General features: G+C 36.4%; 1 protein-coding gene across 2 annotated transcripts in view; it reads left to right on the top strand.

Moving 5' to 3' along the window:
- ANO3 (anoctamin 3) overlaps positions 1-27,191 on the top strand; it is a 173,086-nt gene that overhangs the window by 121,950 nt on the left and 23,945 nt on the right. For both annotated transcript variants that reach the window (XM_032283712.1, XM_032283711.1), the window contains 6 exons: positions 4,902-4,984; positions 5,396-5,536; positions 6,086-6,250; positions 21,752-21,788; positions 25,564-25,675; positions 26,369-26,426. In XM_032283712.1, coding sequence (XP_032139603.1) covers positions 4,902-4,984; positions 5,396-5,536; positions 6,086-6,250; positions 21,752-21,788; positions 25,564-25,675; positions 26,369-26,426 — 596 coding nt within the window. The remainder of the gene's footprint in view (positions 1-4,901; positions 4,985-5,395; positions 5,537-6,085; positions 6,251-21,751; positions 21,789-25,563; positions 25,676-26,368; positions 26,427-27,191) is intronic.

The raw sequence follows: 27,191 nt of genomic DNA, 5'->3' as shown, positions 1-27,191 counted from the left end.
TAATAAAGTACTGTAGATGCTTTGGAAAGTTTCTAAACAAGGTCAGTGATATAGTTCAACCACTCTAGGTCTTGTTTTCTTTAAATTTAAAATAAATAATTTGGAACAAACCACGTTAACTATCTAACCTCCCTTACATTTGTGACTCTGATTCTGATACCCTGCTATGCACTATAAACTGAGGAAATGGAGGTTTAAGAACTAAGTGCAGCCTGTGCATCTTTGAAATTTTTTTAAGTTGAGAAGAGAGTCTCATAGTTGTCAGAGAGGCAGGTGTGAAAAGTAAATCTAACGTGTAGTTGCTGAGAAACAGAGTTATGCTTTATTATCTTCAGCTTTTCTGGAATATCCCTTCCACCTCCTGAGTCATGTCAAACCTGGCTTTCCCCTGGTAACAAAAATGTCCTTCTCCTATGGAGGCCTCTGATCCCCTGACTCCATACCCAAACCAGTTTTACAGGACCAAAGAAAGGAGTTGATAAACTCTCCAGAGTGGTTAAAAAGAACATAGGCAGCACACATTTAAAATGTGTATTATGAACAAAGTCAAAGGGCTCCCTAACCCACTTCCCACAGACAATGAGTGTTAATGCTTTGATATATATATTTTGGGGCATTATGTATATATCTAGATTTTTCAGCCTGCCTATCTATATATATAAAAACCTTTTCTACATCTATATCTGATTTGATATTTCATTCTTTATAAATGTAATGACTTTCATTTTATACACTTTCATTTTTAAGTATATTTATTTTAACATTTAACAAGTTTAATGTACTCGCTCCCCTCCTCACCATCCTTCCATTGCATCTTTATTTTGAGCCATTGTTCCTTTGCTCTTATATATCAGATTTCTGTGCTTCGAACCCCATGCTATTTCATTTCTGCAATTTTTCTTACATCCCTATCTTCCTATCTGTTCTTTATTGTTGGTACTCACAGCTTGTTCTCAGATTTTCATTCCCGTCTATCAGAACCTATTTTCATGCCTATCCAGTAACATCCAGGGAAGCACTGAATGATAGAGTAGGAATATTAGAGTTAGGAAGACTTCCTGTCATCCATGTGGCTTCAGCAAGTCACTTAATGTCTCAATACTCCAGATTTCTCATATGTTAAACTTAAGGTTAATAGTAATAGCCATTTTATGGCACATTTCATATATACCTTGTACATTGAGTTGCCATTCAGATTTTTGTTGACTTTTAAGAGAATGGGTGTTATAGATATTAGAAGTAATGTATCCAAAGAGATTATTAAAATGCTTTATAAATAGTTGGAAGTCAAAACAAAATGACAGCTATTATTTCCGCTGGCTTGACCTTATGGTTTTTGCACTGAGTTTCTACCACCTCAGTAACCCTGACTTTGACTGCTCTTCTTCCTCTTTTATCAGCACAACTGCTTATTCTCTAGGTTAGTGTTCAACCTTGGCTGCACATTGGAAGTTTTTGGGAGCTTTAAAATGTACTGATGCTGGGGTATTGTCCCTGGAGATTTTGACTTAATTGGTCTAAATGGTAGCTTGAGCATTGAAATCTTTTTGAAGCTCTAAAATGTTCAGCTATATAAATCCCCCTGATTCAGTTTGTCAGTTCTTCCAACCTCACAGTTCTCACCCCTGATCTTATCTGGGCCTGTCATTAATGTTCCTGCATTCTTTTAATCCGCTGCTTGCTTCAGAGACCACCTGATCCAGCCAGAATACTGCATGCCAAACTTTTCACCAGCAATTATAGTCAAATGGATGATAAGATACTTTATTAAAAGAAGGAATAAAGTATCCTTTATCCTTCATAGAGTTTTTTACAGATTTCTGTTTCCTCTTGAAATCCCCACGTGCAATACTCAATCTTAAGATGCCAGCTCAAACCCTTTTCTCGCCGTCTTTCCCTCTGCTATCAAGGATCAGATTAAATTGATATAACTCTTCTGAGAGAACAGTCAGTGAATTGAGACCCTAACAGTTTTTGCCTTCCATCTCATATTTCCATCGTTTGGAAGAGACTATTTACGCCAGAGTAGACAAAATGTGAGCCAGTGGGTCAAAACTGGTTGATAACTTAGGGCAGTGTAGAGCTTTATTTCATCACATGTTATTGAAATTTGGGTGTGTCTAGATGAACCAAGCACTGTTTTGTTTAGGGTTGGCCCCAGCCTTTCCTTCTATGTTTATGCTAAGCCACATGCATTTACATACCTGAGAGAACCTTGGGATCACCTGAGCTGCGTACTTCTACTTCTTCTGTTTGCTTCAATCATGGCATGAATAGAAGCCCTTTCTCCTTTCCAAGTTGGTTAATGCAACTGTTCTAGAGAACTGTGCAGACATTTTTATTGCTCAGCCTACTCTTCAAATCCAAGCTGGTTTCCTATGATCATAATTTAGGTTTGCAACCACCCTGGAACTGACTGTGGAATGAGATATGGTCATCCCATCTCCCCACTTTCTTTTCAGCCCCCTCACTGCAAGATCAGGTCCTACCATTGCTAAGTACAAGACTTAAAAGTGTTGGAGCCAGGCACACTGGCTCACGCCTGCAATTCTAGCACTTTGGGAGGGCAAGGTGGACAGATTGCATGAGCTCAGGAGTTCAAGACCAGACTGGGCAACATGGTGAAAACCCGTCTCTACTAAAATACAAAAAATCAGTTGGGTATGGTGGTGTACACCTGTTGCCTCAGCTGCTGAGGAGGCTGAGGCAGGAGAATCGCTTGAACCCAGGAGACAGAGGTTGAAGTGAGCTGAGACCATGCCACTGCACACTCTAGCCTGGTTGACAAAATGAAACTGTCTCCAAAAAAAAAGATATAACGATTGGGAAATCAAAGACCATTTTCATAAGAATCAAGTCATATAATCTTAAAATTTTTTTTGATATAATTTGCATAAGAGTGAAATCCACAGATTCTAAGAACAGTATGGTCACTTTTGAAAAATACATGAGCTTGTATAACTACTATCTCCCTGTTAAAATATAGATTTCAATGCCTCATATAGTTCCTTGAGCCTCTTGCCAATCATATCCACCCCCAGAAGCAAACACTGTTTTAACTTTCAAAGTTAGCTATTTTTATTATTAATTATGTTTTTACTATTAAGTTTAGTAGGGATTAGTAAATACCAATTTATTTCATTAGTGCTTTGCACACACATCAATTATTCTTTATACTTTTTCTAATTAACAATTTTTAAAAGTGAGAATGTCAATTACCTGAAAAGTTTAAATAAATAAGCCATGAATAAAATGCATATATCTTAAGGTGAGCGTGGATTTTTATCAAAGTTTAACTCAATATTAAAATTTAAAGTAGGCACCCTACTTTCTGAGAAAGATTCAGTGTGTTCTCTGTAATGCTTCAAGCTAAAATCACACCAAATTTAAGATTACCTTTATTTTTTATATTTTGTGACTGATGCTTCTTGTTCAAGTATATGCTGGAAATAGAAATTAGGAAGAAAGCATGTGACACATTTCAACTTTAAGCCTTGATGGAGACCAATGTTAATTAGAATTTGATTGAGCATTCTAAATGTCATGCACTATGTTAAAAACCTTAAGCCTCAGGCGAGGAATCACTGTATGTTTTACTTGCGTACTTAATATTTTACTTTTTTTTTTTTCAGTTTTCCTTTTCTTTGTATCTCTTCTTCTATTTACTTTCTCTATATCCCACTTTCCTCTTAAATACTAAATCTCCCACTTGGTAACAGTGATTCTGGTCTTCTACTTGAAAGCAGATCCAGTGCTTGGAGATTCTAATTTGTCTTGCTGACAATAATTTTTGGCTGTCTTGATTCTTTTAATCATTCATACTTTTTTAAAACTGCCAAAAATCAGTAAAGAGTAATTACTTATGGTAGTTTTGGGGATAAAAAATAAAACCAAACACCAACCAACCAATAAACAAAAACTAGCCTGAGGAATGCACCAGCCCGGCACTGTGGGTGGAGAGAAACTAGCAAGAGTTTTGGTCCTGGCTCTGTCATTCATTGTCTGTGTCGTGGCCAATTAGCATCTTTGTTTCCAAAATCCACATGATGTTAACACCTGCCATACCTCTTTGTTGATGTTATGAGAGTGACAATGAATTTAAAACATACGTGAAAGAGGGCTTTGTAAATGTCATAAAATATAATTATGAACACCATACTTTTTTCTAACCAATAGTGGTGCTGACATTTAGTTATAAAGAAAAAAGGAGAACAAAACCTTAGTACCAAAAATTTTTAAAACGTATATGTGAGTTCATAGTTATGTCCACGAAGTCTTGAATGGTGTAGGATAGAGCTCACCTAGCAAAAAATAAAACAGCAGTCATTCTCTTAGCTGTTTACAAAGAAAAACTGACAGTTCAGGAATGTCTATACTTTTTCCACTGAGTCCTTTTCAGTCCATGTAGAGTCCATCCAGAATATGAATTCGAGAATTTCTTCTCCGGTCTTTCTTTTCTTCTCCTTCACCATGGGAGTTTGTTCTTTTATTCTCTCTCCCACACCACCTCTCTGTAATTTCTGGATGAGTAGCATATGGTCTTTGTGATACTTGGAGAAGGCTTAATTTGAGGCTTTAGATAATTTTGAATAAGGATGTGCAGGTCAAAAGGGACAATATTTATCTCAGTAATATTGATTGCATCATTTTGATAAGCTGTGCTGACAAAAGGTGTCTGCTTCTTGGTTCCAGTAAAAGAAAGCACACCTCTCTAGCAGTGTACACTAATAATGATGTATAAACACAGGGAGAAGAGAACAAGGGAAAAATAAAATTTAATTTTATTACTTTAATAATAATTTAATTAATTTTAATTATGAGATAAGATATATCAACATAAAGAAGGAAAGCAATGTGATGTGATTTGGGTAAAGAACTATCATCATTATTGTATTTTATAGCCACAGTCTTCCTGGAGTTTTGGAAGAGGAGAAGGAGTATACTGACATATACTTGGGACCTTATCGAATGGGAAGAAGAGGAGGTAAGATGTTAGGATACTAGGAGATAGGGAACCTGGGGTATTACAGGATATGAAAAATTATCCACTGCTCTGGCATTCAGATGGAAGCAATTAACCACCATTAGATTTTCCCTTGATGTTTCCTACTAACAAGATTTATTATTTTATGACGATAATAGAGATCAGTGAAGTATGTGTTTTTCACACCACTTCTGTGATGCTTTTTCAATTACATTAGTGGAAAATTACGCTAATTACAAAACTGAGTAGGATTTATTTGGAAAGTACTTTGATGTTATTTTAAAAAGGTTGCTTGACTGTGAATACTTAATACAAAAGTAGGCCAAATTTAGGAGTATTGTATCAACTCTTGGGGGTATTTTTTTAAAGTTTATGCCTTTGATGTTTCGATAACTTTAGTATCTCTCATAGGAAACACTTCGTCCCCAGTTTGAAGCCAAATATTACAAGATGGAGATCGTAAACCCCATCACAGGAAAACCTGAGCCACATCAGCCTTCCTCAGACAAAGTCACTCGCCTTCTTGTTTCTGTCTCAGGAATATTCTTCATGGTAAAGTATAGCCATCAATATCAAAATATTTGGAGATTCCAAATTTAGAAGTAAGTTCTATGGTACCAGCTCATTTTGTGACCTTGAGAATGTCAGAAACCGTATTCTTTCCAACACCTTGGTAATACATACTATTAAACAAACACGGAAATCACAACAGGTTATGGAGATTTTACAAAGGGAGTTTGTGCACCTTTTTAAAGAAAACACTCTTTGGGAGAAACAGAGATCATCTAAGATAAAATGGAAATTATATGAGTTGACCTGATGGGTTAGATATCTTCTGTTAAAACAGAGCATTCCATTTAAGAGGACATTGGACAGAATTTGCATGTTAGTGTGATCACTTTGTTATCATACTAAAACAAGAAATTTTGTCCTATTTATTTTGATGTAACTTCCGTAAAGGAGAAAATTAAATCTAGGTGTCTTTTCTTGGAAAGATAAATACCGTCAATTCTTGGGGACACTAGATTTGATCTATGGTTTTGCTTTTGATTTGTTAACGATGTAAAATATGGATTTTTCTTCTGGTCTCCCATATTGTAGATTTCTCTGGTGATCACTGCAGTGTTTGGAGTCGTGGTGTATCGCCTGGTTGTCATGGAACAGTTTGCATCATTCAAATGGAATTTCATCAAACAATACTGGCAGTTTGCAACATCTGCTGCTGCTGTCTGTATCAATTTCATAATCATTATGTTGCTGAATCTTGTAAGTGTCTATAATGTTATTCTTCAGTAGATAAAAAAGGGGTGCACAGAGGAGAGGTCTATGTTTCCTTTATATTTGAAATGTTATTTACATGGCAGCCAAAATAAGACCAAGCCACATTTCTGTCAATGACTACTCAGTTTAACAGAAAAGATTTCAACTTTGTGGTTTAGATTATAGATTTTTGAAACTAAAATAAATGCTAATTGCATTATCTTCTCTGAATTTTGAGCTTATAATCTGATTAGTGATAGCTTCTATTCATTTAATGTCTAGTGTGTACTAGAGACGGTGCTATGCATTTCTCAAACAAATAAAGAATTATTTGGACTTTAAAATCATTCTAATAAACTCTATTGTATAGGAAAACTTGTCAGAAAGATGTGGGAAAATCTTTTTGAAAGTGAAGTATTGTTATCTACTAGTCCTCATGTGAAATGAAAAACAGTAAGGCAGTTACTCCATTTTTCTTTCCCTGGAACTAACATTTCTCTCTCTTCTTTCTCCTTGTCCCTCCTCTCCTTGTCCCTCCTCTCCTTGTCCCTCCTCTCCTTGTCCCTCCTCTCCTCTCCTCTCCTCTCCTCTCCTCTCCTTTTCTCTCCTCTCCTCTTCCTTCCCCTCCTCTCCTCTCCCCTCCCCTCCCCTCCCCTCTCCTGTGTCTCCCTTCCTCCCTCCCACCCTCCCTCCCTTCCTTCCTCTCCCTCCTTCCCTCGCTTTCTTTCTACCTTCCTTGCTTTCTGTCCTTTTCCCAATGTTTCTCTTTCCATACCCGCTCTGTTCTATCAGGAAAATAACCGTTTTTGCTTAACATACCATTTTGTCATTGTCTAGCATGCTGTAGAATTGCTATGCCTTTATTATCTTCTTTGGCTTTCTATATGACCATGTTCCTCATGTTTCAATTGCTTATTTGACTTAAATCATCCAATATTTTTATGTGCCAATTATGGGAGAAAGCACATTTTTGTTTCAACATCATATGCACTTGATGACTTGTGGACCAAATGTCCATTGTTGACAGGACAACAGTATGCATAGGGTTACCCCGTTACCAAGATCTATCAGTGGGAACCAATTTCCTCTGGAAATAGAAGGCACCTATTGGCATATTAAAGATACTATCTTTAATTCTTCCCACAGCTCCACAAAGTCAATGTATTCTTGATTATGTAAATAAAGAAACTGAGATTTAAAGAACTTAAATAACTTGCATATAGTAAGTGGTAATGTTAGTATATGCTAGTATATTTACATCATGAGATAATTTATATGATATGGCTGAGCAATACATAAGTAATAAGGTTGGTATTATAGATAGATATTATGCATTTGGTTCCAAATGTGACTGATACTGATGTTACTCATTTAGCCTGGAGGGAGTTGAGATGATTTGCTATTTCACTTTAAAATAATAATCAGAGAAGGTCTTAAGAGAAAAGTGAGTAGTCACTGTTATAAATAAGTACATATTATTATTAGGACAGTAGTTAACATCTTCTATTTGTTGAAAGAGAATATTGTTTTACATTGTCTCTAAATGAGCCATAAAATAATTTATGCTCTTGACTCATAGTTTAAACATTGAAAAAATACAGTGTTAGAAATAGGAAACCCATATGGTAGTACATATAATATAGGTTGTGTACTGCACAAGCACCACATTGAAGGAAGAGCCATTCTCACCACAGACACCGTAGATTTTTGTATTTTTGATTATTATTTTCTGGTATATAGTAAAAGATCTTGTTTGTAACAAAATCAGTACAAACTATGACAGCTTTTCAGTAGACAGAGGTTATTGCCATTGGCCCTATTATGTGGGAAAAGATAGCTAAGTAGTTGTGTTTATTTCTAGGTCACACAAGCAGTTGGCTAATTTGATCTTAAATTGAATCATTTCTTACTGTAAGTAGGTTGGTTGACAAAAAAAAAAAAAAAAAAACTAATAGTAACTGGTCATAGTTCTGCTATCCAGGATGTCTAGTGGGGAAACAGAATTAGAGAATTCAATGAAGAATGCACAATAATTGAAGCACAAAGGGCCCTGAGTAAGGTGAGGAAAAAGTCATCAATTGCACGTGAAATGGAATGGTAAGGTTTATGATAGTGGATCAGAAGATTTGAACAGAAGAAGAGAGAGTGCTTACTCTGATCAGCCAAGTAAGAGCAGAAAGGAGATTACTGTTTGAAGAAATTCAACCACAAATGGACAAGTACAGAAATGCATGTTCTTTGCCCTAAGGAAATAGTGAGAAGTGTCTGTGAAGCATATATCTTATGAATGAATTTAAAAAATAAGATTAGAAAAGCAAGTCAGTGTCTAGCTTTGGAGGCATAAGTGGCATGTAATAAGAATGGGTATGAGGTTATTTTTTTGTCTACTGTGGGCAGTTGGAGCCATACTTGAAGGTATTTGATAAATAGCCACAAATCATCTTATCAAATACATTTATAGTTATAAAGGAGATTAAAATGTTAGAAGAGGAGTCAGGCATGGTGCCTGATGCCTGCAATCCCAACACTTTGGGAGGTCAAGGCAGGATTGCTTGAGCCCAGCAGTTTGAGACCAGTCTGGGAAGCAAAGTGAGATCTCATTGCTACAAAAGTGTTCTTTTGTTTTTGGTTGTTTTTTTTTTGTTGTTGTTGTTGTTTTTTGCCAGGTGTGGTGGTGCACACCTATAGTCCCAATGACTCAGGAGGCTGAGGTGGGAGGATCAGTTGAGACTGGAGGCCAAGGCTGCAATAAGCTGTGATCACCCCACTGCATTCCAGCCTGTATGACAACACGAGACCAAGTCTCAAAAAAAACCATCATCAACAACAAATAGAAGATATTACTATGTAATAAAACAGTAGAACTCATTTCTTCTATCTAATTAAAATTTTGTACCCATTGATCAACTTCTCCCCATCCTCCCCTCCCCAACCCATGTAATTACTATGCTGGTAAGTTTGAATACTCTCAAGGAAATGTAAGCCTTTCTGGGGAAAAGATAAATAGTCCCAACTGCTTAAAATAAAAGTAGATATTCTAAGTAGATTGTCAATCATGAAAGAAATTGAAAAAAATATTACAAACTAGTAATGCAGTCTTATCGTAGGCACCGTATCATATTTTTTTAAGTTTTAAATAAAAAGATAATTACCTATTATGCAAATTAATCCAGCACTTCGATAAAGAAATAATGCTTACTGGACAATCATAAACCTGATTTTAAAAATATATCTGGCAAAGATAGTATCAAAACTCAAACTAAAGAGTATTTACAATTATATATATAATAATAGCAAGTATACATCAAAGTATTTTCTAGAGTTATCTCTTGAAGAATATAGGTATTTTTAAATTTCTTTACATATTGTCTAATATTTATGACATATTTTGAATTTTCTAGATTTACTACAATAAAAATATTCTATTTAAATCTATTAAAGGGCAACTTTTTAAAAAATTAATTTCCAATATTCTATTTTAAAGGAATCATCAATAATACCATCCAAGATTCATATAGGATTATTATGGTAGTATTATTTAGAGTAGTAGATATTAGAAAAGAGACCTTCTTAAATAGCCAAAAATAAAAGAATGTTAATTCAAATTCTATATAAGGCAGTATTGTATAAACCAGTAAAATGCTATTTTAATATTTTTTAAGAATTTGACATACAGTTAAATAAGGATATAAAAGTTTAGTTGATTCCATTTTTCTAGAATACACACGCACACACCGGCTCCTGGATTTTGAAAGTGTAAAAAATTACAATCAAATATTATTAACAATATTGATCCCTCAGTAGTGAGAAAAAACCTGACACACCCTTTTGATTTAGTATAACCTTTTGTTTATATGGATTTGTATTTGTTCATCTATTATATTTATTTTAATTCACATATTATAATCATACATGTTTAGGGGTATAATTGGATGTTTTGAACATACGTATGTTGTATAATGATCAACTCAGTGTATTTAGTATGACTATCACCTCTTGCATTTATCATTTCTTTGTGATGGTCATCCAAGCCTCTTTTATAGCTATTTTTAATGTAAAATACCTAAGTGTTAAACATCGTCACCCTATTGTGCAATGGAACACTAGAACTTGTTTCTTCTAATTATAATTTTGTACCCATTGATCAGCCTCTCCCCATCCTCCCCTCCCCAAACCAGTCTCTGATAACACTTGCTCTATGGATATCAGCTCATTTATTGATATTAAGAAGTTCTCTCCCCATTGCTAGTTTTTGTCAGGTTTGTCGAAGATCAGACGGTTGTGGATGTGTGATGTTATTTCTGAGGTCTCTGTACTGTTGCATAGGTCTGTATGTCTGTTTTAATACCAGTAGCACACTGTTTTGGTTACTGTAGCCTTGTGGTATAGTTTGAAGTCAGGTAGCATGATGCCTCTAGCTTTGTTCTTTTTGCTTAGGATTTTCTTGGCTATACAGTTTCTTCTTTGGTTGCATATGAAACTTAAAGTAGTTTTTTCTAATTCTGTGAAGAATGTCAGTGGTAGTTTGATGGGGATAGCATCGAATCTGTAAATTACTTTGGGCAGTATGACCATTTCCACCATATTGATTCTTCCTATCCATGAAAATGGAGTGTTTTTCCATTTATTTGTGTCATCTCATTTTCCTTGAGTAGTGGTTGGTAGCTCTCCTTGAAGAGGTCTTTCACATCCTTTGTTATCTGTATTCCTAGGAAGTTTGTCCTCTTTGTAGCAATTGTGAATGGGAGTTCATTCGTGATTTGGCTCTCTGCTTGTCTATTGATGGTATATAGGAATGATTGTGATTTTTGCACTCTGATTTTGTACCCTAAGACTTTGCTGAAGTCACTTATCAGCTGAAGGAGTTTTGGAACTGAGACAATGCAGTTTTCTAAATATAGAATCATATCATCTGCAAACACAGACAATTTGACTTCCTCTCTTCCTATTTGAATACGCTTTGTTTCTGTCTCTTGCCTGATTGCCCTGGCCAGAACTTCCAATACTATGTTGAATAGTAGTGGTAAAAGAGGGCATCCTGTCTTGTATTGATTTTCAAAGGGAATGCTTCCAGCTTTTGCCCATTCAATATGATATTGTTTGTGGGTTTGCCATAAATAGCTCTTAATATTTTGAGATGTGTTTCATCAGTATCTAGTTTATTATGAGCTTTTAACATGAAGTGGTATTGAATTTTATCCGAGGCCTTTTCTGCATGTATTGAGATAATCATGTGGGTTTTGTCATTGGTTCTGTGTATGTGATGGATTACATTTATTGATCTGCATATGTAGAACCAGGCTTGTATCCCAGGGATTAAACCGACTTGATGTGGATAAGTTTTTTGATGTCCTGCTGGATTTGGTTTGCCAGTATTTTATTGAGGAATTTTGCATCAGTGTTTATCAGGGATATTGGCCTGATGTTTTTGTTCTTCTTGTTGTTGTGTCGCTGCTAGGTTTTGGCATTAGGATGATTCTGGCCTCATAAAGTGAGTTAGGGAGGAGTCCCTCCTTTTCTATTGTTTAGAATAGTTTCAGAAGGAATGGTACCAGCTCCTCTTTGCATCTCTGGTAGAATTCAGTTGTGAGTACACCTGGTCTTGGACTTTTTTTGATTGGTAGGCTATTAATTACTGCCTCAATTTCAGAACTAGTCATTGGTTTATTCAGGGATTTAACTTCTTCCTGCTTTAGTCTTGGGAGGGGGTATGTGTCCAGGAATTGATCAACTTTTTTTTAGATTTTCTAGTTTATTCGCATAGAGGTGTTTATAGTATTCCTGATGGTAGTTTGTATTTCTGTGGAGTAAGTGGTGATATCCCCTTTATCATGTTTTATTGTGTCTATTTGATTCTTCTATCTTTTCTTCTTTATTAGTCGATTATCTATCTATCTATTTATCTATCTTGTTTTTTTGTTTTCAAAAAGCCAGCTCCTGGATTCATTGATTTTTTTCGGAGGGATTTTTGTATCTCTATCTCCTCCAGTTCTTCTATGATCTTAGTTATTTCTTGTCTTCTGCTAGCCTTTGGATTGGTTTGCTCTTGCTTTTCTAGCTCTTTTAATTGTGATGTAGGCTGTCAATTTGAGATCTTTCTAGCTTTCTGATGTGGGCATTTAGTGCTATAAATTTCCCTATCATCAATACTTTAGCTGTGCCTTAGAGATTCTGGTACATAGTCGCTTTGTTCTCATTGATTTGAAAGACCTTCTTGATTTCTGCCTTAATTTCATTAATTAGTCAGGAATCATTTAGGAGCAGGTTGTTCAATTTCCATGCAACTGTGTGGTTTTGAGTGAGTTTCTTAATCCCGAGTTCTAATTTGATTGCACTGTGCCTGGCCTAAAAGACTACTATTTCAGGTTTTTTTGCGTTTGATGAGGAGTATTTTACCTCCAATTATTGGAGTGTTTTACTTCCAATTATTGGTTGACTTTAGAATAAGTGTCATGTATATTCTGTGGATTTGGAGTGGAGAGTTCTGTAGATGTCTATTAGGCCCACTTCATCCAGACCTGAGTTCAAGTCCTAAATATTGTTGTTAATCTTCCATCTCATTGATCTGTTTTATATTGACAGTGGGATGTTAAAGTGTTCCACTATTACTGTGTGGGAGTTTAAGTTTCTTTGTAGGTCTTCAAAAACTTTCATGAATCTGTGTGCTTCTGTATAGTGTGCATATATATTTAGGGTATTTAGCTCTTCTTGTTGCATTGATCCCTTTACCATTATGTAATGCCCTTTTTTGTCTTTTTTGGTATTTGTTGGTTTAAAATCTGTTTTATCAGAGACTAGGATTGCAACCCCCACTTTTTTTTTTTTTACTTTCCACTTGCATGGTAAATTTTCCTTCATCCCTTTATTTTGACCCTGTGTGTGTCTTTGTCCGTGAGATAGGTCTCCTGAATACAGCATACTGATGGGCCTTGTCTCTATCCAACATGCCAGCCTGTGTCTTTTAATGGGGGCACTTAGCCCATTTACATTTAAGGTCAATATTGTCATGTGTGAGTTTGATTCTGTCATCATGATGGTATCTGGTTATCAACACTAGTTGATGCAGTTTCTTCATGGTGTCATTGGTCTTTATATTTTGGTGTATTTTTGCAGTACCAGTTTTCCTTTCCATATTTAGTGTTTCCTTCAGGAGCTCTTGCAAGGCAGGTCTGGTAGTGATAAAATTCCTCAACATTTTCTTGTCTGGAAAGGATTTTATTTCTCCTTCACTTATGAAGCTCAGTTTGGCTGGATATGAAATTCTGGGTTGAAAATTCTTTTCTTTACAAATGTTGAATATTGGCCCCATTCCCTTCTGGCTTGTAGTGTTTCAGCTGAGAGGTCCACTGATATTCTGATGGGCTTCCCTTTGTAGGTTACCTAGCCTTCCTCTCTGACTTCCCTTAACATTTTTTCCCTTCATTTCGACCTTGGAGAATCTGATAATTATGTGTCTTGGGGCTGATCTTCTCGTGGAGTATCTTGGTGTTCTCTGTATTTCCTGAATTTGAATGTTGGCTGTCTTGCTAGGTTGGGGAAGTTCTCCAGGATAATATGCTGAAGTGTGTTTTTCAGGTTTTTCCCTTCTTTCTGTCTCCCAGAACTCCAATCAATCATAGATTTAGTCTTTTTATGCAGTTCCATATTTCTTGTATGCTTTGTTCATTCCTTTTCATTCTTTTTTTTTCTATTCTTGTCTGCATGTCTTATTTCAGCAAGGTGGTCTTCAAACTCTGATATCCTTTCTTCCTCTTGGTCAAGTCAACTCTTGATACTTGTGTATGCTTCATGAAGTTCTCATGCTGTGTTTTTCAGCTCCATCAGGTCAGTTATGTTCCTCTCTATGTTGGTTATTATAGTTAGCAATTCCTCTAACCTTTTATTAATATTCTTAGCTTCTTTGCATTGGGTTAGAACATGCTCCTTTAGCACATCATAGTTTTTATTACCCATCTTCTGAAACCTACTTCTGTCAATTTGTTCTTATCCTTTGTCCAGTTCTGTGCCCTTGCCAGAGAGGCATTGTGATCATTTGGAGGAGAAGAGGCACTCTGGCCTTTTAGGTTTTCAGCATTTCTCATTGATTGTTTCTCATCTTCATTAATTTGTCTAGTTTTGATTTTTGAGGCTGCTGACACTTGAATGGGGTTTTTGTGGGGACTTTTTGTTGTTGATGATGTTGTTCTTGCTTTCTGTTTGTTTTTCTTTCAATGGTCAGGTCTCTCTTCTATAGGGAGGCTACAGTTTACTGGGGGTTCCCTTCAGGCCCTATTCATTTGGTTCAGTCCAACACCTGTAGATGTCACTCAGGGAGGCTAGAGAACAGAAAAGATGGGTGCCTGCTCATTCCTCTGAGATCTCTGACCTCGAGGAGCACCAATCTGATGCCAGTAGGATTTCTCCTGCATAGGGTGTCTGACATCCCCTGTTGGAGTGTCTCACACTGTTGGGTGGCAAGGGGTACAGGACCCATATCATGAAGCACTTTTACTGTCCCTTGTTGTAAGGGGTGTGCTTTGCTGGGGGAAACCCAGTCTTCTGGGCTGCCTGGATTTCTCAGAACTAGCTGGAGGAAAGGCTAAGTCTGCCAGTTTGCAGAAACTACAGCCATCCCTGCCCCTAGGGGCTCTGGCCTAGGTAGATCAGAGTTCTGTCCCTGATCCCCTGGCAGGAGTCATTGGAGTTCCTGAAGAGAAGCCCCATTCAGTGAGGAGGGATGGGGTCAGGGTAAGACCTGAAAAGGTACTGTGGCTGCAGTCTGCCACAGCAGACTGTGTGTTGGGCTGTGGGGGACACCTCTTGTGACCAAGCAATTCAGCCTCCCTGGTCCAGCAGGGGAAAAGTACAGCCTGGAGCTATAGAGATGGCTGCTGCTCTTCCCCTGCCCAGGGAGCTTAGTGTGCTAGGCAGCTGTCAGTCCCAGTGTTGGCTGCCATCCCTCTCTCAGGGAGATCAAAGGGCTTAGACAGCAGCTGTGCTGCTGGATGCTCCTCCCCTCAGGAACTCAGCAGGCTTAAGCAGATTCTAGCTGAGAGGCTGCTGAGAATCTGTGCAGATCCACGGTTGGGACCCTAGTCCCTGGTGGCATGGGTTCACAAGTGGGATCTTCCAATCCATGGGTTGCACAGTTCCTTGGAAAAAGCACACTTTCCCAGGCTGGGTAGCACACTGATTCGCTGCCTTCCTTGGCTGGGGGGTGGAGGCTTCCCTGCTTGTGTGGCTCTCAGGTGGGTCACCACATCACAGTGCTGTTCCTTCCACTCCATGGATCATGCCAACCGCCTAGTCAATTCTGATGAGAGAACCTGGATACCTTAGTTGCTGATGCAGGATTCACATTCTATTATGGTTCTTTTGGAGGGGAACCTGCGATCCCTGCTGCTTCTAGTCAGCCGTCTTGGCCCTGTTCCCCACCACATTTTCTTTATCTGTTCATCCATTGATGGACATGCATTGATTCCACATCTTCACTATTATAAATGGTACTGCAATAAATGTGGGAATACAGATATGTCTTCAACATAATGATTTCATTTCTTTGGATATATACCCCAGTAGTGAAACTGATGGATCATATGGTAGTTCTGTTTTCAATTTTCTGACAAATCTTCATAGAATTTTCCACAGTGGCTGTACTAATTTACAATTCCACCAATAGTGTATAAGTGTTCCCTTTTCTTTGTATCCTAGTCAACATTAATTTACTTTATATTTTTTATTATAGCCATTCCAACTGGAATGAGGCATCATCTTATTTGATTTTTATTTCTCTGATGACTAAAGATGTTGAGCATTTTTTTATATACCTATTCACCATTTCAATATCCTTTTTTTTTTTTTTTTTTTTTTTTTTTTTTAGAAATGTCTATTAAAGTATTTTCTTAATTTTCTAGTCAGGTTTTTTGTTGTTGTTGTTGTTGTTGTTGTTTTGGTGTTATTTAAGACCCTATGTATTGTGCATATAAACCCCTGGTCAGATGCATGGTTGCAAATATTTCCTCCCATTTAGTAGGCTGACTATTTATGCTGTTGTTTTCTTTGCTGTGTAAAAGCTTTTTAATTTGATGTAGTCTCATTTATCTACTTTTGGTTTTGTTTCCTATGCTTTTGCAGTCTTTTTAAGAAAATCCTTGCCCAGCCTAATGTCATACAGCATTTCCCCTGCATTTTCTTCTAGTAGATTCATAGTTTTAGGTTTTACATATGAATCTTTAATTACAATTGAGTTGATTTTTGTATGTAATGAGATACAGAGGTTTGGTTTTGTTTTGTTTTGTTTTGCCGTGGGGGTGGGGGGGAATATAGTTATTCAAATTTCCCACCACTGTTAATTAAAAAGATTGCCTTTTCTCCAATGTACATTCTTGACCCCTTTGCAGAAAATCAGTTGGCTGTGGGTGTATGAATTTATTTCTGGGTTATCTATTCTGTTCCACTGGTCTATTCGTTTTTATGCCATTATAATGCTGTTTTGATTACCATAGCTTTGTGGTAGCCTTTTAAATTAAGTAGTGAGTACCTCCATGCTTTTTTACTTTGGCTATCCAGGATTGTTTTTGGTTCGGTATAAATTTTAGGATTGTTTTATCTATTTCTGTGAAGAATGTAATTGGTCTTTTGATAGAAATTGCATAAATCTGTATTATGCTTTGGTTAGTGTGAACACTTTAACAATATTAATTCTTCTAATCTAACCATGCACCATGCCCAGCTAATACTTTTTTGTGTTTTATGTTGGCATGGATTACAGGCATGAGCCATCGTGCCCAGAAAAGAATAGTATTTTCTATTCAAATCACCTGGAGTACTTTCGAAAAATTACAGATTTGTTTATTTATATTTATATATATATATATATTTTAGATGGAGCCTGGCTCTGTCCCTCAGACTGGAGTAGAGAGGCACTATCTCAGCTCACAGCAACCTCCGCCCCCCTTGTTCAAGCGATTCTCGTGTCTCAGCCTCCTAAGTAGCTGGGCGTGCATCACCGCAGCTGGCTAATTTTTATATTTTTAGTAGAAATGGGGATTTCACCATTTTGGCCAGGCTGGTCTAAAACGCCTGACCTCAAGAGATCCATTCGCCTCGACCTTCCAAAGTGCTGGGAATACAGGCAGGAGTCACTGCACCGGGCGGAAAAACTACAGATTCTTGAGTCCTGTTCAGAATCTCTTTTGTTGGGCTAAGAAATCTATCTTTAAAACAAATTCAGAAATACTCTGGTAATTCTGATCCAGCCAGCCCCTCAAATAGCATTAGAAAATCATTAATTTAAGAGATCTAAGGTAATTTTGATGCACAACCAAGATCAGAAGTCGCATCCATCAGAATTAAATTACAAATAGTTGAATTTAACACTAATTAAAATGTCAATGTATTATTTTTAACATCCCTTTATCATTCATATAGCTAAACAGCTACAAGGATACAATATGAAACGGAGAATTGCTCTTTCCTAAGCCCACCACTTTTCTTCTTTATTTTGCTACCCTCAGAAAGTGATATGCTACTTGAAGGTGCCTTTGTAGCATGGTACCATTATATCAGGAGATGTTCCTAAAAATATTTTAATGAGAATTAAATATGCAAAATTATTCCCAAAATGTATATTCTTATTGCTTGACAATCCAACTTTAACTAATTTTGTCATGTTACAGCAGCATGACAGCTGCCTGGCCTCATGATTAAAGGGTAACTTTTAAGAAATATATAGAAACATTAGAAAAGAAGTACTCCTAGACTTTGAGAAATCTGGAATTAAGCTAATTAAATCATTTCAGCATGGTAAAATTACTTTAACAAAAGTTAAAATGTTATTAAAATTAAATTTTCTAAAGATTAAGTTAAATTTTATTAAAATTAAACTAAAATTAAAATTTAAATTAATTCTAATTACAAAATTTTTTGATGAAAAAATGGACTCCTTTTGGCTTTCCTCCTCTTGTTTTAAAATCTATATACTATACAGAGAGCACACTATAATTAAAAAAGAAAAAAATTCTAACTCCATTTGGCTAATGTAAGTACTCCCTGTAGGTTCTGGACTTTTCTCCACTGGTGATCCATTTCCATCTCTAGAGTGCAGAGCATACATGCCTATACTTCTTTCATCGACCTAATCACTGAAGGCCTCAAAACACACCTAACTTTCCTTAATACCTGGTTACCACTGGTTACCAATGACAATGCAAATAGGCTATTATGGAATAGAGTGGATCAAAGGGTTGGACCATGCATCTTAACCAAGAAAAGAGATAACATCAAGTGACTCAACTCATCAGAGGACTGGATTTTTAATAAATGTATTTGTTCACTTTGTTCATGTCTATGTCCATAGTTTCTAGAAATTCAGACAAGCAGATTACTGGAAAGGGGCAGGCTCTTTTCAATTCTGCAAAAGGTTGGAGTTCATTTTCACAGTGAAGGCTGAATTGTGGAGCTCTGACTAAAAGAGCAAAAGTTCTAACACCCATGTAGAACTGCACAGTATGGCCTCTCACAATATCCATGTCCTTTTCCTGTCTTTCCTATTTTTTTTTTCCCCAAACTGGTTTTTGCATAACACCCCAAACAAAGCATTACTGGGAAGATGATGTCTTAGCTAAGAATGAATTTTCAAATCCTTACCATGGCCCACTGTGCACTGAAAAAGTGTTTCCCTCTGAGCTATGACTCATCTCTTACTACTTCACTGTCTTATTGCTGCCACTCTTTTCTCTCCAACTTCCTTACCCTTTGTGAAATACATGAAGTCCGTGCCATCTCAGGGCACTGGAATTCCTGTTTCTGTGTCCCAAAGGTACTTATCTGAGATTTCGGCTTGGTTCCCTCCCTTATTTCATGTACTTCTCTGCTCAGATGCTACCCTCTTGAAGAGGCTTTTCTGACCACTCTACAAAATAATGCTCTGTGTCTACCAAAGCCCTCTCTCTGCTCAGCCTTCTTTATTTTTCCTCTTAGCACTTTTCACCTCCTGACCACTTACATATTTATTTGCCATTTATCTCTACCCACTGAGGTTTAAGTTCCATGAAAGTAGAGACTGTGTCTTTTTGATTCATGTTGTTTGGTTTCTAAAACACTACCTGATGCACTAGAAATTTATAATGAATGTATTAACCTAATTAATGTATATGAATAAGAGAATTTCAGCTTACTAAATGCATTAGTGAGTGATTTTTTTAAAGTACATGTTCTCCAACATGTTATCATATGTGTATATGTGTGTGTGTATCAGGTAGGGCCTGGAATAGTTATCCCTGAACCCCTTTATCCTCTTCCCCTACAAGCACATACTCATTCCACTTTACACAATCACACACACATATACATACACACACACGCACACACACACACACACACACACACACAGAGCTTTATGTACTGCCAAAGTGATTACTGCTATATACCATACAGTTGGTTATATATTAAATAATAATTTATTTTTGTAGTTTATAGTTTGAGATTTAATAACTCACTCTTGCTTGAACTGATTTTGTAGCTCATCAGTGATGTTGCCAGTCAGCCACAGCATTTGGGCCTTGGATGATTCGGGTTTTCAAATACCCCAGAAAGTCTTCCAACAGTATTATGGCATCTTTTGTGATGTATGACTTTCCTCCCAATGTCATTGCAACCCCCTAGTGCATCAGTTGCAGATATTTCTATCCTAAGCTTGCAGAGTGGCTCAATGTGCTAGACATTAAGACAAAAATTTTAAATGGGGCAGGGCGTGGTGACTTATGTCTGTAATCCTGGCATTCTGGAAGGCTGGAGTGGGTGAATCACTTGAGCCCAGGAATTCAAGACCAGCCTGGGCAATATGCCCAAATGCCCTCCAAAAAAAAAAAATGAGCCAGGCATGGTGGTATGTGCCTGTGGTTACAGCTACTTGGGAAGCTGAGGTGGGAGGATCACCTGAGCCCAGAAAGTTGAGAATGCAGTGAGTTGTGATCATGCCATTGCACTCCAGTCTGGGTGTTAGAGTGAGACCTTGTCTGGAAAAAAATAGTTTAAAATGGAATAGTTTATCTGACAAGGCACGATACAGATGGTGCAAGACAGCCGTGACAGTCAATCCTGACTTTGCTACTTGCTTAGTAGTGTTGTCTCACTACTGAGGTGCCTGACATTCTACGCCTTAGTTTCCTCTTCTGTAAACTGGGGATCATTATAACTATACTTAACAAAATTGTTGTTAAGGAATAATAATATATGTAAAGCACTATTTGGCACAAGCCAAATGGCAATTATTTAACTAGAACTAACTTTCAAGTCCCACAAACGGCCTCAACTCAGTGCAAGAGGCACACTGGGTGCTCAAGTACCATTGTTTGGATGATCGAGTCTATCTTATTGTACTCCTTGGAGACCCTGCTCTGATTATCTCACTTAATAAATAGGACATGAAGAAAGAACCTATTATAGTAGGAATAACTTGGTGTTCATAATTCACAGTAATCTTATCCTAAAATTTGAAAATTATAGTTTGTGTGTAGTTAAACAAAGACAAAAATAACCTATACTAGGAATAGAATGAGAGTATTGTACTCAGTGTAATCTTTCTGTCTCTAGCTAACACATTAAATCTTAGGAAGGGGCAGATTTGAATCACAGCTAAGAGGAATAATCACAATAGTTTTATTGAAAGAACTGTCACAGAAGGTGAACAACTTTTAATATGTCCAGGTGCATACCTTTTAATTTTTTGTGCCAACAGACAGTTATTGGAAATGATAATCTAAACAATATTGAACTACGTGGTTATGAGGTAATATTCACTTGCACATACATATATCCACAAGCACTTCTGTCTACAGTGAATATAGTTTCCCAACTATATTTATTGGAATATTTACTTGGAATATTGTGAAATATATGCCCTTTCCTTGAGTCTATGTAAAGTTGGTCAGAGTACATACAGGAGAAGGGAAAAGATGGCAGAAGAGGAAAAATGTTATCAGAAAAATCTTACAGATTCAACAGATTTGACTTTTGAATCTGTTTTAAATAATACAAAAACAATTTTGTTCTTTACAAATACAAATGTATACAGTCTTTTGTTATAGTTTAGAAATTTCTTTATCAGTAGTACAAAATTCAAACTTTCACTTCGCCTTCCAGTGTAGTAAAAAAACTATAATTTTGGGCTCAAATCCCAGCTCAGCCACTGATTAGCTGAAAGACTTTTAGGGATGTTTTCTCATTTCTTGATTCACAAAATGAAAATAAAAATAGCTACCACAAAAGACTCGTTATTACAGATTACAGGTGTATCTACACACACATGTATATGCACACATATTTACATACACATTTATATTATAATTTCATTTATGTATGAATATTTAAAACATTACATACTAAGTTTCAATAAATGTTTCTATTTAATGTAAAATTTAACCGGGACATTTTGTAAACAGTATAGATGTTTCTTCAAATAATGTAAATACCAGCCTTTTACAAAAGAGAAGAATAATGTTCACTATTTATTTTCTTTTATTGCAGGCTTATGAAAAAATTGCTTACCTCCTCACTAATTTAGGTAAGTGCATTTTTCTTACTTCACCCCTTAGTCAGAAAATAACATATGGGCATGTCAGTCTGAAATTACTTTATGTAATGTAGCATTTTAATAATTTCAATTACTTAAGTATTTACCAATAAAAATGAGAAAGATAGTATAGGCAGTTGGTCTATATTGAATAACAATAGAGAGGCAATGCACGTACTTGCAAAATATTTTTACTAGAGATTAACACACCTGGTTCTTCCTACTTAGGAGTGCTTGCTTCTCCAACTTTTCAGTTCTTTGGGTTTTTCCTCAATATTTTTTAATCAAAGTATTATACTACATGTACACATTTTAAAAGCCAAAACAGTATTTACAATGAAAACCAATCCTTTACCACATCACCCATTCCTATTTTCTATACCAAATAAACTACTTTTTAAACATTTTTATCTGTTTATTTTGTTATTTCCCACCCTTTTTCTACATAATATCCTTCTGTTGACATTACTGGATTTTATCTTTTGATAGCTTTTGCTTTCCCATTTATAAAAGTATGAATTATTAAGACTTAGCTCTTACTGTTCCCTGCAGTGCCCTGTCCCTCCATACGCCATCATTCATTATCTGATAAACACAGTTATTTCTCCTCCTTCCACGGTAGATATATCAGCATTTTAGCCAAATTAATGATTAATCTTCACATCATTATGTTTCTGTGACTATTTTCACATCTAAGGCATGGTATATCCTATAATTCTGTATGCTTTTTTGTGCCACTACTGTTTTTTAAGCTAATAATGGCTCCTTTTTTGCTTATTTTTAACATACTTTTCTTAATTTATCCAAAAGTTTTTGCTAAGACTCTAAATTTTCCCTGAATATATTCAAACACATCAAGTGTTCTACAAACTTGATTTTCTTCTTAGAGTTAACTTCTCATGCTGTCTCCTCCAAACTAGATGGGTTATTTTCTAGGCTTGTAGCCAATTGCATCTAGATGTACTTTCATCAGCACTCTGGGAATTCCTTTTATATTTTTCTGTAATTGGGTTACTACTTACTAAATCCAATGTCTTATTCCTTCTTGACTCAATTCCTTATTTTGCTACTTGTAAGTTTCTTAAGACTTTGTATATCTGAAAAATGTCTCTATTCTAGTCTCAAACTTGATATCCAGTTTTCCTTGGTACGAAATTCTATTTTAGAAATACCGACTCCTTTGATTTTTGAAGGAACTTCATTTTTTTCTGGATTCCAGCATTGTTACTGAGAGCTCTGCCACCATTCTGATTTGCAGTCCTTTGCGAATAACCTGTTTTGATTTTTTTTATTTGTTTACACTCTAGAATAATTTTGGATCTTTTCTCATTTTGAGATTTGATTAATGATGTACTTTGGTGAGAACGTTTTATCATTTTTTTATGCTGGATATTTAGTGCATTCCATGAATGTTGACATCCATTGTGTCCTGTGGGAAGCAGACACTGAGATGGAGTTAGTAATGCAAGAGAGTTCTTAGGGGTAAACTCCTGAGAAAGGTAAGCATGTAAAAGAGCATGACTGGGTAAGGAGAGCCTCAGTCAATGAGGATCTCATGGTTTTAACCAATCCAATGGAGAGCTCTACAACAAATATCAAATGTCTACAGGTTTCTATTAGGGAATCTGCAGGGAAAGAGGAATACTTCATACTAATAAATGAACTATCACACCAGTATAATAATCATGATCTCTATGCATCTTTAACAAAATTTAAAATGTAGATAGCAAAAAAGATAGAAATATAAAAAAGAATTGAAAAGTCCATAGTCAAAACATAAAGATATACAGTGTTTGACTATCATGTCTGATAACCATCTTTAAAGATATGTACAAACCAGACTGGGTGCAATGGCTCACTCCTGTAATCCTAGTACTTTGGGAGGCTGAGGCAGGCATATCACCTGAGGTCAGGAGTTCCGAGACCAGCCTGGCCAACATGTTGAAACCCCATCTCCACCAAATAATATGAAAATTAGGCAGGTATGGTGGCATGTGCCTGTAATCTGAGCTTCTGAGGAGGCTGAGGCAGAAGAATCGCTTGAACCTGGAAGGCAGAGGTTTCAGTGAGCCGAGATTGTGACATCATTGCACTCTAGCCTGGGGAACACAGTGAGACTTCATCTGAAGAAAAAAAATATACACACACACACACACACACACACACACACACACACACACGCCTAACAAGAAAACAAATATTATTTTCAGGTACTTGATACATTGTCAAAACTTATTCACACAATTTAGACACAAATGACATTGCAACTTTTGTCCTCAAAGCAGAAATCAATCAGGACACATTTGTGGACAATGCTGAAATAAAATTAGAAATGAAGAACCAAAAATAATGTACACAATAAAAGTTACCTAAAAGTCTACATTCTCTTTTCTAAATAAGTTCTGTGCTAATAAACTAAATTTACATACTAGAAAGAAATAACAGTGAAAGCATGACCTGTCAAAACCTGAGGGGACAGGTTCTTACTGACGGTTCTTACTGAAGCACACTTGCCAGTCACCCTTCTGAGTGGCCCACAGACCCTTCCTACTTTTGGCACCTACTGCCTTTGGACTTAGAGCTCCCCAGGACCTATTCCTTCCTCCTTTCACGTGATTGGGCTCATGCTTACGTTGAGCCTGTGTTTTCCTTAAATGAGATCCTATGCACTTTCTATCTTTATTGAGTTCTTCAATTACATGAAAATATATGTTAGATGTGGCATATCTATTTTCTGTTCCTTGTTTGAATACTAGATAGGAGATGAGGCTGCAGTACATGGAATCCTTAATTTTTAATTACAGTCCTTAATTTTTTAATTACAGTCCTTAATTTTTTTCTTTTAAGTGTTATAAAACCATAAGATGTTAGAGTTGACAGGGTTCTTATAAATCATCTTGTGTAAATCCCTTATTCTACAGATGACAAAACTGACTGCAAAAGGAGACCTGCGTGAGATTACCTGCCAGTCAGGTGTAAGGCTAAGAGCTCAGCGATCCTGAGTGATGTAGCCCTCTTTTCCCTTTACCATTCCACTTCTGTCTGTACACAAAATATTCATTCTTCAGAGAACTCTGTTGACAGTTTAGGCCCTTATATTGAGTATATTGAGTATAGCCAGTTAGAGTAAAGGATTAATCCATTATATATGCTTACTGCTAAATGATGATAGTAGAGAGACTCCTGTAAATCATAAGTATTAATAACAGGGATCATAATTTTATAGCTGTGGGGAAAGTTTAAAGATTATCTTATGAAGTCTTTTCTTCAACTGTGAATAGCAGATACTATCATTCACATTTTAAAGATACAGATGCTAGAAATCAGCAACACGAAGTGCCTCATAGAACTGAAAAAACTTGGCCAGGCACAGTAGCTCACACCTGTAATCCTAGCACTTTGAGAGGCTAAGGCAGGCGGATTGCCTGAGGTCAGGATTTAGAGACCACCCTGGCCTAAATGGTGAAACCCTGCCTCTACTAAAAATACAACAAATTAGTCCAGCATGGTGGAGGTCACCTATAATCCCAGCTACTTGGGAGGCTGAGCCAGGAGAATTGCTTGAACCTGGGAGGCAAAGGTTGCAGTGAGCCAAGATTGTGTCACTGTACTCCAGCCTGGGCAACAGAGACTCCATCTCAAAAAAATAGTAAAAATTTAAAACATAAAATAAAATAAACTACACTTGAACTTCAGGTTTCTGACTCTATATCCAGAGTCTTGACATTCATCTCATCTATGTCAACGCACCCTGTGCTCCTTTTAGAATATCCTCGAACAGAATCTGAGTGGGAAAACAGCTTTGCCCTGAAGATGTTCCTCTTCCAGTTTGTCAATTTAAACAGCTCCATCTTCTATATCGCTTTCTTTTTGGGAAGGTAAGTCAACTTTTTACACATTATCTTTGCAAGGTAAACAAACACAGTCAATACTTTGACAATTACTGTTCTCACTCAAATAACTTCCGACAGCCACCAGCAATTAAAGTTGGCACACACAAAAAAATACCTGTTAGCTGCATTTGAGTTGAATTGTGTCTGTTTTATCATCAGTAACAGTTTTGTTAAAGAAGAAAAGAATGATTGTGTGATCTTGGGTTATAATTCCTTAGTGTGGAAACCTGTTCTACCTATTATCTTAACATTTTTCCACCATTAATGCAAAATATGAAAAAGCCACATATTGGACTAATGATTCTGCTTTGCCATGCACTTAGCACTCCGTCCAGTGCCATGGAAACATTGATGATAGAAACATTTTGGACCAAACAATTCAGCACATTACTGTAATAGTCATTAACTAGGTCAACAAAACATTAAGACTCTCTATGTGGGGGTCATAGAGAGTCATCCAGTTGGTTTGTCTGTACTTTCTTGACCCATTAGTTCATGCATCAGTTTTTCCTTTTTAAGTCAGATACTTTGATGTTTAACATAGCAGAAGTCAACTGGAGACAAATTGCACCAGTGAACATTTATGTCCACCCACATATGCACTCGTCGTGATGCCTTAGTAGATGTTCTTCAGTGAACCGCACTGAAATGCTAATGAACTAAAATGCCTTTTTACAGATTTGTTGGCCACCCAGGAAAATACAATAAACTTTTTGACCGGTGGAGACTGGAGGAAGTAAGTAATTTTGGGAGTGTGGGTGCAGGAATGGACATGGATATGGGCCAGTAGCTGTGGGAGGAAGGGAGCTAAAGAAAGGAGGAGAAGTTTAGCAAAGCCTTTGGATATTGAAGACACATTGTTCAGAAAGGAAGCAACTACATCTTTTCAAAAAAGGGGATGAACTGAAAGGTTAAACCCCAGGATTCTCACCTCAGCTCTCTTTATTTTTTTAAATCATATTAATTTCTTTCATTTATAGACCCCAGGCATTTAGCTCCAGTAATTTTCCTTTTTTCTTTTTTTTCTTTTTCTTTTTTTGAAATTATTATGTATCGGGTAAATTTTCACGCTTTGAAATATGTTAGGTTTCCTTTTAGTCCAAAAGACATCGTACTTGAAACACCAACATATAAATATGTAAGGCTCGCATTTCTTTATTGATTTACAATATGTGTGTTATATGGAAAAACTGTCCAGCAGTAGTATTGCTGGGTTACCAGATAGGCATATTGTATATTTTCACTGAGACTGAGAAATAGACCTCCAACCACCACCCCTACCTAGAATGCATGAGCCTGCTGCTTCAGTATTTGGCCAGTAGTAGCATTTTTACTTTTATCAATCTAATAGCCAATGATTTTAGTTTCTGTAATTATGAATAAGATGGATACTATTTTTCATATGTTTCTTGAACATTGTATATTTCTGTATGTGTATTCTGTATATACTATTCCTGTCCATTTTAATTTGACTATTTTTCTGTCTTACTAATACATAAGC

This window comes from Sapajus apella, unplaced genomic scaffold (assembly GCF_009761245.1).
Source record: "Sapajus apella isolate SASKATOON/1434 unplaced genomic scaffold, GSC_monkey_1.0 scaffold14, whole genome shotgun sequence".
Classification (NCBI taxonomy): domain Eukaryota; kingdom Metazoa; phylum Chordata; class Mammalia; order Primates; family Cebidae; genus Sapajus; species Sapajus apella.
Note: the sequence above shows the minus strand (reverse complement) of the source record. Positions and strands in the feature narration are given on the sequence as shown.